The 16,110-nt window shown below is 38.3% G+C and overlaps 2 protein-coding genes across 2 annotated transcripts; one reads left to right on the plus strand and one right to left on the minus strand.

Moving 5' to 3' along the window:
• Positions 1-100: 100 nt before the first annotated feature.
• Positions 101-9,456, plus strand: LOC139994413 (ABC transporter G family member 3). Its single transcript, XM_072017024.1, has 25 exons — positions 101-644; positions 979-1,249; positions 1,431-1,741; positions 1,875-2,073; positions 2,148-2,304; positions 2,411-2,741; positions 2,833-2,964; positions 3,073-3,301; positions 3,422-3,527; positions 3,656-3,827; positions 3,966-4,073; positions 5,789-5,957; positions 6,025-6,073; positions 6,506-6,555; positions 6,630-6,769; positions 6,846-7,016; positions 7,206-7,444; positions 7,502-7,691; positions 7,775-7,812; positions 7,907-8,015; positions 8,145-8,372; positions 8,456-8,591; positions 8,689-8,794; positions 8,956-9,056; positions 9,173-9,456. The coding sequence occupies exons 1-25, from the start codon at positions 543-545 to the stop codon at positions 9,346-9,348; spliced, it is 4,020 nt and encodes a 1,339-aa protein (XP_071873125.1). The 5' UTR covers positions 101-542; the 3' UTR covers positions 9,349-9,456.
• A 400-nt stretch (positions 9,457-9,856) lies between these two features.
• On the minus strand, positions 9,857-16,083 carry LOC139994490 (mutS protein homolog 4). Its single transcript, XM_072017199.1, has 16 exons — positions 15,696-16,083; positions 15,392-15,542; positions 15,232-15,302; positions 14,992-15,140; positions 14,642-14,835; positions 13,660-13,781; positions 13,361-13,578; positions 13,071-13,268; positions 12,800-12,986; positions 12,559-12,698; positions 12,356-12,459; positions 12,031-12,250; positions 11,722-11,937; positions 11,433-11,641; positions 11,103-11,292; positions 9,857-10,983 (listed from the first exon to the last, which is right to left on the minus strand). The coding sequence occupies exons 1-16, from the start codon at positions 15,790-15,792 to the stop codon at positions 10,135-10,137; spliced, it is 3,315 nt and encodes a 1,104-aa protein (XP_071873300.1). The 5' UTR covers positions 15,793-16,083; the 3' UTR covers positions 9,857-10,134.
• Positions 16,084-16,110: the final 27 nt, after the last annotated feature.

Consider the following 16,110-nt stretch of genomic DNA (forward strand, 5'->3'; position numbering starts at 1 on the left):
CACAACAACGACAGTGACAGAACAACGAATGGAGACAGGAGGTGGGAGACTGGCAACTCGAGAACGTTAGGTATATACTTCGTTTGCGGCTACCTCGCGCCTAAACTCCACTCTCGTCATGCACCGAGTTGAACGCATCGAATCGAGTGTGTTTTCGCGATGCGCGACGATTTCACGCTGATTAAGTCGAAGCGTAATACAAGTAATAAAAGAAACTATAAGTGACGAGCGCGTCCGTTCGAATATTTGTGTTTTCTTCTTTTGAAAGTTTCAAAGGATCAAACTGCATGTCCGGTATCGAGCGACACCTCGATAGAAAAGATTACATCGATTTATTCTGTCTTGGGACCCAATCGCGTGGTAAACAAAGGATTGTAGTTTGCGTGCACTGATCGGTGCCGGTAAAAACCGGTTCGATTACAATAGTAGACATTAATGCGTAACAGGGATAATATCTATGTTCGGTGGTACGTGTGGTACTCGGGACGATTCGAAGAATAAATGAAATTGACGAGAAATTGAACCAGAATAGAGAAGAAAATATGACTGCTACAGAAGAAACTGAACCGCTAATTTCATCGAGAGACTCAGCTAGTTTTAGCGGAAGTAAATCACAAACTGTCTCGTACAATGCGATCTCAATGGTAAGCAATATTCAACCAAAATATCAATCTAGTAAAGTTTTTGCGTTATTCTTTTTTTTTATAGAAGATATATTGAAAATCAGTTAAACAATAGTTTGACCGATGAATAGATACGTGAACGAAGATTACGATCATGTACGTGGCTTCCTTCGTACTTGACAGCTTTCTCGGGATTATCTCTTTTCGTTTCATTTTAAGAATTTTAGATTCTGAATAAATGTATAGAAAAGCATCGAAGATACAGGGCTAGGGATAGGGATGATAAAATAAAGTATAATACTTTGCTACTAAAGATCTTTTCTATAAATTGCATTACTTTCCCGTTTGATCATAGGTAGAAGGAAATGGAAAAACAGCAGCATCGTGTAAGATAGCTTCCGATACATCGTCGTTCAAACTAAAACCCATCTTACATTCTTCGAGTACAGTGGTAACACCGTTGATAGCGACGTTGGTACCTCGTTGTACCGGCAGTATCGAAAACGAGTCAATTACATACACATGGAGTGATTTGAACGTGTATGTTGCCAAAAGAGACGAGAAGCCATGGGACAGTCTTTTAAGGAGAAAGAAACCAATCGAAAGAAGACACTTGTTGAAGGACGGTACGATCGTAATTATATACGCATTGATCAATATACGTATTAAAATACTTGATTAAGATATCGAAAGTTGAAAGGAAAAAATTAGGAAATATTAGAAGTTGAGCGAAGCTATGGAAATCCATTACGTAGGTAAGATTGTTCTAGAGAGCAAAAAATTGGTTCGAGTAAAATTAAATTACAGTGTGTGGAGTAGCATATCCAGGCGAATTATTAGTAATTATGGGATCATCGGGTGCTGGTAAAACGACGTTACTGAATGCACTGACGTTTCGTTCGGGTTCTGGGGTAACTGCATCCGGCGTAATGGCTGCTAACGGACGAAGAGTATCTTCTACGATACTGACATCGAGAACAGCGTACGTGCAACAGGATGATCTATTCGTTGGCACTTTGACCGTTAAGGAGCATCTTTTGTTTCAAGCTATGGTTCGCATGGATCGAAGGATACCTATGGAACAGAGATTCGATCGAGTACAGCAAGTAATCAACGAGGTACGTCGAACGAGGGTATACGATATTATCTAGATAAACATATGTACATAACTATGTATGTAAACCCGTGTACCTGTGTATATTTATGACAGTTGCAACGCGCGATGAGTTAGCTGTTCTTTGTGGTTTTCAGCTTGCTCTGAGCAAATGCAAAAATACGGTGATCGGACAACCAGGTAGAATCAAAGGTCTTTCCGGAGGTGAAATGAAAAGGTTATCGTTCGCATCGGAAGTTCTTACCGATCCGCCGTTGATGTTCTGCGACGAACCTACGTCAGGTCTTGATTCTTTTATGGCGCATCAAGTGGTTTCCGTATTGAAAACTTTAACTGGTAAGTCGATCGTATAGATAGATTCGATTGTAAATTGGATATACGAGTATGCGTATAAGAACGGTTAATGGGAGATAGCGGTGATGTCGTAGCGCGCGGTAAGACGATCGTCGTTACGTTGCACCAACCGTCGTCGGAATTGTTCGCTCTCTTCGACAGAATTTTGTTGATGGCCGAAGGGAGAGTAGCTTTCATGGGCACAACATCGCAAGCTTGCACCTTTTTCGAGACGTAAGTAATCGACAGACTCAGACAGACTCGGAATCGGTGCTTTTATTTTTTTAAGTAGCGTTGTTCTAAGTTTTAAGTTGTGTAAGTAGCGAAACGATGTTTCTAGACTCGGCGCTGCTTGCCCTAGTAATTACAACCCGGCTGATTACTTTGTACAAATGTTGGCGGTTGTGCCAGGGCAGGAGACGTCCTGTCGTCACGCGATAAACACCGTGTGCGACACGTTCCAAAAGAGCGATCATGGTATTAAAATTGCATTGGAAGCGGAGGCAGTAAACGGCGAATTCGAGGACTCGCTGCAAGATACAAAGTACTCGAAAAATCGATCGCCGTACAAAGCAAGCTGGTGCGAACAATTTCGTGCAGTTTTATGGCGTTCTTGGCTGTCGGTTATTAAGGAACCGATCCTTATCAAAGTCCGCCTGTTGCAGACCGTCGTAAGTGCTTGCTGTAACGAATACCGCGTTGCAATCGATCGTAGGCAAAATTGGATTCGTTTTAAAACGTGCTATTTATCGTTTTTTCCAGATGGTGTCTCTATTGGTCGGAATCGTTTATTTCGATCAACGGTTAGATCAAGACGGAGCGATGAACATCAACGGTGCTTTGTTTATATTTCTCACCAATATGACTTTTCAGAATGTTTTTGCCGTAATTAATGTAAGATTTATTTGCTTACATCAGTATATAAAGAAGAAAATAAGAAATTAGACGGGTTGTTAATACGTATTCGTATACGTTTACGCGCATCACTTACCTTATGTTTAGGTTTTCTGCGCAGAGTTGCCGATATTTTTACGAGAACACCGAAACGGTATGTATCGTACCGATGTGTATTTTCTATGTAAGACACTCGCAGAAGCACCTATCTTCATCGCGGTACCGCTTCTCTTCACTATCATCTCTTATCCCATGATTGGATTGTACCCTGGGATCGATCACTTTTTCATCACCGCTGGTATTGTTGCGCTTGTCGCAAATGTTTCCACGTCTTTCGGTACGTTGTTTCTTCTTGATGTCGCATATGGTACAGTTCTACGTGCATTTAAAAATATACAGTGGTAGTTCTGTATGTAATTAACTATGGGAAAGTTTTCTTCTCCATTATTTTTTCTAGGCTATTTAATATCCTGTGTCAGCAGCAACTTATCCATGGCGCTATCTATCGGACCACCTGTGATAATACCGTTTCTGCTGTTTGGTGGATTTTTCCTAAATACAGCGTAAGGACGAACGTTCCATTAAATCTAACAAGTATTACACGATCTAATAAATATTATTTAATGTTGCACACACACACACACGCGCATATGTATTATACACACGTCGATTTTACATCTTATTCACACAGGTCCGTTCCATCCTACTTCAAATGGTTCTCTTATTTATCTTGGTTTCGTTACGGTAACGAAGCTCTTCTTATTAATCAATGGTCGCAAGTAGAGTTTATAGAGTGCACAAGAAGCAACGCGACTTGCCCTAAATCTGGTCAAATGGTTTTGCAGACGTTCAATTTTAAGCAGGTGCTCGTCATTCGTTATATTATACTTCACTTCGTACGCTTGTCGTTTTGTATTTATATATTTATATCTTCCTTTATACTTGTTCGTATATTCATGCTTGCTATACGGATATTCGTTGCTCATTGTTTTCGATTTTAGGAGCATTTCTGGACTGACATCGCCTGCCTGTTCGCCTTAATCGTTGTATTTCGTTTTTTGGCATTTTTGGCTTTACTATCGAAGACTTGGACCAATTCCAAACAAAGATAGGAAAAGGAGTACGCAATTAAAAGTTACGTTTTACGGTCGCTGCCAATCGTTGCTATGATATCAAGAACCTCGCACAAACAGTGCCGTTTTCGCCGGATAACGCTTCTTCCTAACGTTATTTATTCTATACGTTTATGTACGATGAACGATTAGTTTTAACATTTATTAATTATCTATATCATCATATTAAAATAATCCAAGTTATTTTATGTAATTTAATCGGATAGTATCAAACGTAAATTACGTGTATATTTGTATTGTATATTATACGTATATTTATATTATATGTATATGCATGTATATTGCCTGTGTGTAAAAATCTTGCATTTTTTCATTTATTTCTAAAAGATACACTAAACTAGCGCTACTCTGTACTACTATTTTACAGCGAATAAAAGGTTTTGGAAAAAAACACGCATTGCCTTCTTTTCGACTACGTATTAGCGTCTATAATCTTCGTTCCGTTCCAGTCATACGCATTTACCGCAAAGAAACGGGGAAAATATTAAAAACGAAGGACGAAAGAAAGTAGAGATATAGCCGTGAGATTGAACGCAACTCGACTTCGTGCGTATCTCCTCGATGTTTCCTGTTAACTTTTGCGGGTGACAAACGGTAGACGGTAAAAAACAAGTACACCATAGTTGACCATCCTTCCAGGTTGAGACTCCGATATCGGTTAACAAACCGGTTGTTATTTACACCGTCCGACGTGTACACGTAAGAACGAAATAGCAAAGAAACATAGTACATACGGATATATCTGTTCGATAATACACGTTAGAACATTCTTAGACTGAAAGATATATTCCGCTTAAAATCTTGAAAATTTCACAGACGAGCTTATTCCGCGATACTTTCAGTTCTATCGAACTCAAAGCTATCGGAGCTTCGTGGTAAAAAAATTTCTGCACGATATCGTGAGTTAATTTTTCTTTGACTTTTAACTTCTTCCAACATCTCGCCAAACGTTTCGATTTTTCTAATTACCGACGAACATCGCGATAGAACGTAACGAAAAGACGTACTTAATTATTGCAAAGATCGAATGAAACTCTTCTCATAGTGATCGTATGTAGGAAATACTATCAGAAAGGGTACGGTGGACGAGGAATTCTTACGGCTTCTACGAGACACGTATAAGGTTTCCATCTTCGATTACTGTAATGCGTCTAATCTGGTTTCGACTCTCCTTAATCACCTTCTATTTTGTATTTCCTTACAACTGGCACAAGTTACAATTTAATAGTAGGTAACCATTTAGTAGTTGTCTCGGCAATTACATGGTATATTTTTCGTTTATTTTTACCTGAAAAAAACGCACGACTAATAGAAATGACTTTTCTTCGAGTGATTGCTCGTTCCTACTAAGTGATTAAGACATATATCATAAGATTCACAGGGAGAACCTCCGGTATTTTTATTATATATTAATGAGATAATTATCAAACAACAAGAATAATAGAAAAACCATGCAGATTACGCATATGTATATGAACGTTCCAAGGTTTTATTCAGCCTAAAGAATAGGGAAAAGCAAAACAGGTACGGGTCGAGTGGGAAGGCAAGAGCTATCGCGTGGCTGTGGGTTCAGTAACAATCTTATTTGTGGAGTAACTCGGTTCAATCGGCTGTCTGGTTGGTGGGTCGTTGGTGCTTTCAATAAAACAGTATAATCGGTAGAAGATAATTAGGATCAAGATTTCTGATCGATCACGATGTACGTTTTGAAAGAAAATCAGTGGTTTTCGAAAACTCAAGCTCGTCTTACGGAAGAGGATACGGTTTGTTCGCAAGGTGTGACGCTTACCTGGAGAGACCTTTCTGTATACGCAATGAATCGCGGACGAAGAAACACGTGCAAGCAATTAATCAATAACGGTGTGTAATCGTGGCTCTTATTTTTTTATTTTTAACAGCTATAATCGACGATATTTCCCGATTTCAGTGAAGGGCGCGGCCAAACCTGGCGATCTAACAGCGATAATTGGTGCAAGGTAGAATTCTATTCGAAAGTTTCTAACAAATATCATCGAAATAGAAATTATACGCGTAAATTTCTATTCTTTCTTCCTTCTATTTTCCTTTCTTTCTTTTCGAAGAAAATTACGAGCTTATCGTCTCCGAAATTGTCTCTGAATCGTCTTTGAAAAAGCCTGTATTATTTCTGACGATTTGGAACGACTTTCATCGGAAATGTATATTCTTTAGTTATCACGGTACACTTCGAGTATCACTTTGAATCAAATAGAATGGATCAAAGTATTTTTTTTTTTTTTTTTTTTGACGATTTTAATAGAGTTAAATAAATGAAAATTTCTTTCCCTGTCGTATGTTAACATTCTTTGTTGTCCTCATAATTTGCGACAATTAAACTTCAACATTTTAAATACTTTTCGTACTTGTTTCAAACTTTTGTTTTAATTCAGCGGTGCTGGCAAAAGTTCATTGATGGCAGCGCTGGCTTTTCGCACCGGACGTAAGTCCTTCGTCTTTCCTCTTTTTCTTCGATACCGATACAATATTTTACCTTAGTTTTCCGATTCTTCACAGCCGAACTTTTAATCCACGGTGATATACGAGCAAATGGAACGCCAGTCGATTCTTCTTACATGATGCATAACAGTGGTTATATGCATCAAGAGGATATATTTGTCGCAACGATGACAGTGATCGAGCATCTTTGGTTTATGGTAGGTATACGATGCAGTACGCACTTTTTGCCAAATTTGCCCGCAATTCTCTATCGTTTTTCGATTTTTCATGCAGGCTCGAATGAAACTCGACGGACGCGTACAAGTATTAGACATCCGAAGAAAAATTGACAGTTTATTGAGAGACGTTGGTTTAACCAGCAGGCGCGATGTACGAATTGGTAGTGACACCGATGACAAAGTATTATCTGGCGGTGAAAAAAAGAGGTTGTCCTTTGCCACGGAAGTACGATACAATCATCCCCTTTGTATGATATTTCATCTTCTTGCCTCGCTTTCAAACTTCCTTCATTATTAGTTGTCTTTGAACGTTCACTCGTTTTGCACACTTTTCGCTGCTTTTTCTCTTTTCCTTTGTATCTTCGTCGATTATCGTCGTTTCCGACGACGCAACATACCGACGCATTTTATTTAGTTGTTAACAGATCCGAAAATATTGTTCCTGGACGAACCAACGACCGGGCAAGATTCTCATTCGGCAAATTGTTTGATATCTCAATTGAAATCGTTCGCAGCTAAAGGACGAACAGTGTTGTGCACCATACATCAACCGAGTTCCACTATATTCAGTTGGTTCGATCGAATAATATTAATTGCCGAGGGTCGAGTTGCGTTTGCAGGTGGAATCGACCAGGCAGTGGAATTTTTTGCAAGGTACGTTTCTCTGTAATGTGAAACGATATTTTTCCATTAAACTGATTCATTTTCCAGTCAGGGATACGAGTGTCCGCGGAAATACAATCCAGCAGACTTCCTAATAGCGATCGTGGCTACGGACTCGAAGAACGAGGATGGTGAGGAAATAGCTCACGAGATATGCGATGTTTTCTCAACTAGTAAAGCGTATAACGAAATCGATCGTATATTAGAAAAGCAGATGCAATCGATGCATTCTCTGAACGTAAGCGATCATTTTTCTCCTTCTCTTTTAGTCCGTGTAATAATAAGACACGAAGTAACGATCTCTTTGTATTATTACTTCAGTCTAGATCGCAATTAATTTCTGACGACAAATTTATTACGTGAGTATTTGAGAAAATTTCAAGTACCTACTGATCGCTGTTTAACATCGTTGTTTATACACGTATGTCTGTATATTATGACTATTTAATATAGAAGAAAAGAAGTACGATATTGTTCGCGGCTTTACTGGCTCATTTATCGACACTTTTTGCAAGTTTTGAGAGATCCATCGGTACAAATTATTCGAATACTTCAGAAAGTGGTAAGTGCTTTTACATGCGAAAACCATAGCGAAATATTTGAAAGGATAAAGGAGAATTCAGTACCGAGTAGCATAGCGTGTACAGTCATAACGAGTTGATAATTAAAGCAAAGGTAACAAATTGAACAGAGCGTGGCAACAATCGCTGGTTTGTGCTTCGTGGGTGCTGTAAATTTTGATCAGCTTGGAATTCAAGCAACGCAAGGTGTCATTTTCATCTTGGTGTCTGAGAACGCATTTTTTCCAATGTACGCTACGTTAGCCCTGATACCGCAGGAGCTACCGCTTCTTCGAAGAGAGTACCGAGCTGGGATGTATCCGGTTTATTTGTACTATGCTGCGCGTATACTTTCTTTGGCAAGTAAAGAATCGTTAGTAATTCCCTCGCACAGTTTTATACTAAAGGGAAATTATTTAAAAACTAAATGCATGAATTCCAGATACCTGGTTTAATAATAGAGCCGCTATTATTTGCAACCATCATATATTGGTTAGCTGGATTGCGAGATAACGTCGAAACTTTTGGGTTCACGTTACTTGTGCTCCTACTTACTATAAACGTATCGACTGCGTGCGGTAAAGCAATTTATCTATACGATAAAACTAAAAGTTGGACATTTTAAAAGAGAATCTAAGGGGAGACTTAAGCGGTATTAACGGAAACTTGTTTCAGGATGTTTCTTTTCAACGGCATTTGAGAGCGTACCGTTAGCGATGGCTTATTTAATACCGTTCGACTATATTCTTATGATTACTATGGGTCCTTTTCTCAAACTAGGGTACTTTTAATTACGGCTTATATTCTAGCTCTAGGTGGTAAGAAAAGATAGCGAGGAAAAAGGAAGAGCACCTTTCTGTGTGCATGCAAGTGACGTGCATGTGCTTGCGTGCAAAAATTAATTAATTCGACGTATGTCGGTTAACGTTTAACTTATTCCAGATCGTTACCGTTATACATCCAATGGATTAAATACATTTCTTGGTTGCTACACTCCAGCGAAGCACTTTCCATTCTACAATGGAACGGTGTGCATAATATATGTAAGCTTCACTTTGCTAATTTACATAGAGGCTAATACATATGGATATTATTGGTACTATGCTGTAGAACGTATGCCAGATGGTAACATTGAACCGTTCTTTTTCTAAATCTCCAGCTTGTGAAACAACTGATCCTGAATTACCTTGCATCACCGAAGGAATCGACGTGCTACATCGTTACGACTTTGACGAAACTAATTTTTGGATGGACATACTGTCGATGGTAGTTATTTATCTCGTCTTTCACATCCTTGCCTGCGTGTGTCTATGGAATCGTTGTAGATGCAAATGAGAAAGTACTCATGATATCATCGTATCAATTACCATGCTGACTTCTTTGTATTCGTTTAAAATATATTCGTGTATTAAATAATAGTAAGAATAAAATATGGTTTTAAAATTCAAAGTGGAAAAACAGCCATGTCGAAAGAAATTGCATGCTATTTCAGTATACTTGTGTATAATTACGTGTTTGCAAAGGTTTGAGGATTATGTTCCATGTTTCTATCTCTGTGTATCTATCGCATAATTCATCTCGAGTTACATATATCTCGAGTAATACATACACACCGGTAGTGTGACGCTACTATTTAATATTCATTTGTCAACTAGATATGTAATAATTTGATGGTAAGAGGAAAGAATAAAGAATAACAGGTGGGAAAAGGAATGGAGGAGAAGAAAAGAAAAAAGAATGCTACAAAAGGACGTGGAAGGTTCGAGTAGCGAAGGAAGAAGGTGAAAAGAGGAAAAGGAAGCGTGAGAGTAAGAAGGTTTCGAATGTAAAAGCAAATAATTTTGCGAATATAAAGAGTGAGAAAATGGGATAAGAATAAAGGAAAGAATGAGACAAATGCGTGAATCCTAGTGCTTTTAATCATTTAGTCTATAGACATGTCTGAGCTGACATTAGACTAATACGTTTGATAGCGCTATTTCTAAAAGAAAACTAGAAAAAAATAAGGGAGTATACATAAAGTAAAACGAAATGAATAATATCGCTTACCATAATATTATGAATGTACTTCTAACGTGTATCAAGGAAAATAAGATAAATGATAACTTTGGACCTAGCCACTTAAGTTCCGTTAATCGTCAATTGACTTGAATTTGTAAGAACTGAGGTGCAAGAAACATCGGGTAGTTCGAAATCATCATCCGAGAGACAACATTCGAACAATTGCGATGTTGATTTTTCGATCATTGACATCGATACTGATGATAACTCGTTCGATGGAATAAACGATGGAGATGGAATAGTTTTATCGATAATAGGACTTGTAGAAGCACAGGCTTCCAGAAACTGTTTATGAAATTTTACATAATCCGACGATAACGAAATTTTATCAGATTTGTTCGAAATATTCTCAGTTGGTACTAAATAAGAAGATGTAGGATCGATCGAATCGAACGAGCGATTCGACGACATGTAATACTGGTTATGTTTTATGCTGGACGAATCGTTCTCAAAATTAAGAGTTTCACTTTGTATCTGATGTGCCTTCATCGAGATATCGGTACCTGCGCTAATAGATAAGGCAAGAGGAATCTCTTTCGATCTGGTATTTGTACAAATTGCAGTTTCATAGGTATCGTGTCGTTCCGTTTCATTTTTTCCAGAATATATGATATTCGTTCTGTTGGATACGATATCTTCTACGTATTCATTTTCATTGTTTTTCTGTGTGCCGATATCCTTTTCGTTGCTTTTCTGTGTGTTGATGTTATTTTCATTTGTCGTTTTCTTTTCTTCTTGTACAGTGTCTTTGTAATCTTGATGTTTCCAAAGATTTACGAAGCGCCGGATAAGCGAGATCACTTGCTCCTGATGAAACTTTTCAGTCTCTAAAAGCTCGTACAACCTAACTAGAATGCTATAACATGTTCTTCCCCATACATTCGATTTCGCTGTGACTTGATCCGTAACCTACCAGAAATAATCATACTTTTGCACAATAGGAACAATAGTAATAGAGAGGAGAAAGAGAGAGAGAGAAAGTAATAGTAATAGTAATGATACGATAGGAATTAACAGCCGATAAATACCACTCGTTCAGAACCATATCTTCGTGCCTTTTCCGTAACTGCCTTTGGCAAACCAGATAATTCAGCTAGAAGAATGCCATAATCGTCAGAATATGCCGCCAGACCGGATTTTAATCGATGAGTATAGGTTAATCGGTGGGAGCAATTATCAATTTCTTGTCCTCGAACGTTTGTCGTTTCAAAATGTAGACTGAAATATGATAATTTAAGATGCTATTTTATGAAAAAGTCGAAGAAAGATAATTACATATTTCTAGAGTAAGTAAGTAAAGTATGAGAGAGAAAGAGAGAGACTTATCGATACTATATCCATATGGAAAAGAACCATACTTTGTCACATTATAGTATAGATCTGCTAATTTCGTTAGATAAGAAAAATGAGTTGCAGCAAAAATAAAAGCAGTTGTATTCAGAAGTTTTTCGCATATGGCCCAAGCGATCGAAGCGCCTTCTTCGATAGCAGTACCCTTACATAACTCGTCCAAAACGATGAGCGATCTTGACGTAACACAACGTAAAATATACTGAGCTTCTTTCATCTACATGATAAAAAATTGATAGTTTAGAGGAATTAGAAAAAGTATATAAATGCATTTGACATTGAAGTAGTACTATTTACTTCGAGAGCAAACGTGGAAGCGTTGCATTCGATATCATCGCGGATGGCTATCTTACAGAATATGAGGTCTGTGATGCGAAACATCGCTTTCTTGGCTGGTACAAAACAACCAATTTGTGCCATTATATGCAACAAAACAATTTGTTTAAGATAAGTCGACTTGCCACTCATATTAGGTCCAGAAATTACACATAGATTTCGAGGTATCGATGCATTCTGTAACGTGAAAGAGAATAAGAAAGGTAATCATAAGGTAGACATTTCTAGCAATCGGTACATGTGTATGTATATCGAAGTGAAAGAAATTACAACGTCATTAGGTATGGGACCATCCAGATTAAAGACATCCATTATTGGATGTCTTGATTCGACTAATTCCAATTTGGATCCAAACAATGGTCTCGTATATGTCTGAAGAGAACTGACTTGAGCAATGGATGTTATCAGGTCCAGCTCTGCGACATCTGCATTCAATTGGAACATACTACCAATGTATTCTCGAATATTTTGTAGCAAGTTACCGAGAAGTCTGTTTATAGAAAAATAATGTATTTCATTACGCATATATAACGCATTGAAAATTCATCGCAGATTAACTAGCGTAAAAATTCTTTTTCGATCGTTCGATACCTACACGTTACTCATTAAGTGCAATTCCTCACATGCGATTGTACATTGTTGACTCAATGTTACAAGCGCATTGGTAGTCATCGTATACGTTCGTTTATTCTTGCGTACCTAAGTGTTACATCATCATCCGATTATATTCTCATTATATTATATGTTATCGTTCAAAACTGCTATGTAATAAAAATACTTGAAAATATATATATCTACCTCTATGAATTCGGATGGTAGATCAAAGTTTTCAGTATTTAAACTTCGCGGCAATATCGCTTGAATATGATAGCCCAGAGAAGCGTTACAGTTTAGAGACAAAGTTAATTTGTGTTTGGATGCCAAATTTTCCACCATAGCTACCGGAAGAAAAGGACCACGAGTGGGTCATTTTACATATAAAGGTCTCTTATTTCTTTTCTTTTTTTTTTAGGATGTGAATATAATTTTATGTACTAACTTTTCATATCATCGATTAATTCGCAATAGGTTTGTCGAGCGACATCCAACAGATCGCTAATTCCAGCTTTGATAGCAAAGCAACGTTGCATATTCGAAGATGTGTATCCAGTTACCGATCTCGCATCTGGATGTATAGTTTCGACGATCTTTTCTCGCATTAATCGAAATTCGACTCTTTCCAGTTTCTAAAGGGTGATAAAAAAAATAGAGAGGATAACAACGATACGCGTACGTACGATGATAAGACAGGGTGGGAAATTTGGACGAACCTTTTGAATTCTGCGCAGGAGGTCACTCTCACCAGCTAATAATATCTTCCCAAGTTCGGGTATGACGTCTAATAAATTTTTCAATAATAAAACGTAATTTAAATTGTGCTCTGCATTTTGCACGCTGTTTTCGTGCATAACTGGCATCGTCGATAAGGTCAGAAGTCTATCAGCGCCATAAAGTCGTCGTATGATGGGCTACAAGTTTCAAAATGAAAGAAAAAACTGAAGCTGAATAGCAGCACGATATGATAAAATCGAATATCAGAAAGAAATAATAAAATTTGAACCTGGATTAACGCGCGTAACGAAGAGTTGGATACCAGTTCGGTAACGGCGGCTTGTCGTTCGAGAATCACGCGTTCTTCACAAGGGGGTTGAAGTATGTTCGAGCGTAAAAGTTTCCTGCCCATTGGAGTTAAACAACGATCCAAGCTACCTAATAAACTGATATTTCGTCGACCACATTGCGACTGGACTAACTCTAAGCTTTGTGCGCTTTCCAAATCTACGAGTATGGAGACAATAATATTTTCTATTATATATATCTTCTACAACTAGTTCTTTCTATCGATACAATCACCATTACCTATCATAGTAGCGTTCGGTGATCCTTGAAACTCGATTTTCATCGATTTTGGAGTGTAAATAATACGTTGAGTGTATTCGACGTATTTCACTAGTGCTGCAGCCGCGGCTAATGCGTAATATCTGTAATCATGCGTCAAAGAGATGGTTCGTGCGACGTCCCTCGCGGTCTGGCCGCCAAGGCCTACACCTCGTTACACTGACCCGCGATAAACCCAAGAAACCACCATAAACCGAATCTTTTTAGCTTAATTTCTATTCACATAAGTATTTTCGGTTTATGGATGGTCCTTTAAACAGTCCTTAGGTTTACCGCACGCTCTTACTAATTACGGGGAAAGCGGATGTTTGCCCAGCGAAATAGCTGGTTTTTCTCACTAACAAGAACACCCATGAGCCACACCTGCAGGAGACTTTCTCCTCGTATTTTATTTACTAATATTGGCTATAACCAATGGGCATCGCGGATCGTTACCCTCGCTTTTCTACCGAAAAGTGTGAACAACGAATCCGCGTTCTTAGTTCAAAAAGGGCACAGCCACTCCGAGCTTTCCTCCTTAATAGTACGAGACGAGTCTGTTACTGTTCTATCGATCCTCGGACAGTCAATTCTACTGATCTTCCAATCGTCTCTTCATATCTTCGGGTCGATCAACTACTGTACTTTCCGACACGACAAAGTCAAACCATTCCTATCTACGCAACAAGTATTGTAAGCTGGCGTAAATATATACATATTATATAACTGTAGACTACAGTTGTATTCCAAAACAAACACCCCTATTATCCCATAAGAAATAAGAGGATCGACCTGCTCGTGGTGTCGATTACTATAATCGTAACGTCTCCCCGCGACTGGACGAAAAAACACCACGTATCAGATTTATATTGTCGTTATTACGCTTTTTGTTATACATTATCAGATGCGTAAAGAAGAATGGAAGATGATACATATATTATTATCCACTGAAAGTAACGTTTACTTTTGTTTAACGAATAATTCCACCGAGGAGTATTCAGGGTTGCAAAGTGATTTGATTCGTTCCAATCCGACTGTGTCGTTAAAGTGTACACGAGATATTGCCGTTAGCTCTACTTCAGGAAATTTTTCCATTATCGAATTGTAAAGGGCACTTTTCCCCGTGGTACGTTCGCATATCGTGTCCGGCATCAAAACCTACAATATTCAAACCGCAATCATCAAAGGGTTGAACAGAGTCGATTACACATAGTATTTCGTTCAAAGAATCAATTCAATTAATTTTAGCTCTGAAACTTTTTTAAATCTAATACGGTGATAGATGGAAATATGTATGTATTGAAAAGCACTTACTTCCATTGGATCGAATAAATACAATTTGCTTAACGCGTTAATATAAGTCTGGGCATCGCTGATCTGACAAAGAATCAAATGTGGACATCGGATATTCAACGCGGCCATCCCTACTTCCGATCTCGCATCACCTCGGCCGGTCGTTATGGCTGTTCGATCGAATCAAATTATATTTAATTATCTATATGTATAATTATCCGGAAAGTGAATAAAGAGAAAAAAAAAAGAGAAAGAACTAACCGAGAATTGTACCACCGGAAGCAGACTCGAGCAAGCTCGAACTAGGACCCGTGGTAGTTTTTGTTGCAGATCTAATGGCCGAACACAGCATTATCGATAAGGAACAGCGTATGCGATCATTTGATCACGAACCGTTCGAACCGTTTCATTCGAGGCTTACCTGGAAACGCAATAACGCGATGTACTGGTTAATAAAGAAGATGGCACTGGAGCATTACGAAATTTCGGACTTTCGGAATAGCTGTTCGAAGTGGTAGCTGTTGGTTTCCAATTGGTTCTCCTTCGCTTTGTCTTCATGTCAAATTTCCTATCTGCAAGGATATACGTACATATCGGAAAGATAAATGGAAGAAAAATGAAAAAGAGGAAAGGATCGATAAAAAATCGTGCGAAAAAATGATTGGTTATATCGGAGAGGAAATTCCTCTCTGGTTATACGTATTCGTAACAAAATCGCTACGTACGACCTTTCGTTAACGGATGATTGAATTCTTGCAGGAATCGTGCCTCATGTTGTTTTCTTGGTGCATTTAAAGCTGTTTCGGTTCGTATTACGTTCATATTCCTTGGATCGATCGAAAAATCAATGTGAAATGTGCAACAACGAGTTTGAAAATGGAAGGCAAATAGATACGTGAGACTACGCGCGCCATCTACGTTCTTTTTGGAGAAAAAATTTGGCGATTCCAAAGGTATGTACTGGTTCGGAGCGAGTCAATGATTGTCAATTATTTAACTTATTCGCTTCGTTTGGATCGAACACACGTCGAAACCACTTCTAAACGTATTTAACTACGGCTCACTTTACTTCTCTTACTTGCTTCGCCAAATGAGAGGCAGTTTCGTGAATCAACCTCACACTGTCTGTATATGCATATA

Source organism: Bombus fervidus, chromosome 14, assembly GCF_041682495.2.
Source record: "Bombus fervidus isolate BK054 chromosome 14, iyBomFerv1, whole genome shotgun sequence".
In the NCBI taxonomy this organism is placed as follows: Eukaryota; Metazoa; Arthropoda; class Insecta; order Hymenoptera; family Apidae; genus Bombus; species Bombus fervidus.

Excerpts from the sequence above, each read along its gene's own strand:
- LOC139994413 (XM_072017024.1), top strand. The coding sequence starts at position 543 with ATGACTGCTACAGAAGAAACTGAACCGCTAATTTCATCGAGAGACTCA. Across the intron at positions 3,528-3,655 it reads GGATTTTTCCTAAATACAGC|GTCCGTTCCATCCTACTTCA; the intron begins GTAAGGACGAAC and ends TTATTCACACAG. Across the intron at positions 7,813-7,906 it reads TCTGACGACAAATTTATTAC|AAGAAAAGAAGTACGATATT; the intron begins GTGAGTATTTGA and ends TATTTAATATAG.
- LOC139994490 (XM_072017199.1), bottom strand. The coding sequence starts at position 15,792 with ATGAACGTAATACGAACCGAAACAGCTTTAAATGCACCAAGAAAACAA. Across the intron at positions 12,987-13,070 it reads TCCTGCGCAGAATTCAAAAG|AAACTGGAAAGAGTCGAATT; the intron begins GTTCGTCCAAAT and ends ATCACCCTTTAG. Across the intron at positions 11,293-11,432 it reads CTATACTATAATGTGACAAA|TCTACATTTTGAAACGACAA; the intron begins GTATGGTTCTTT and ends ATCATATTTCAG.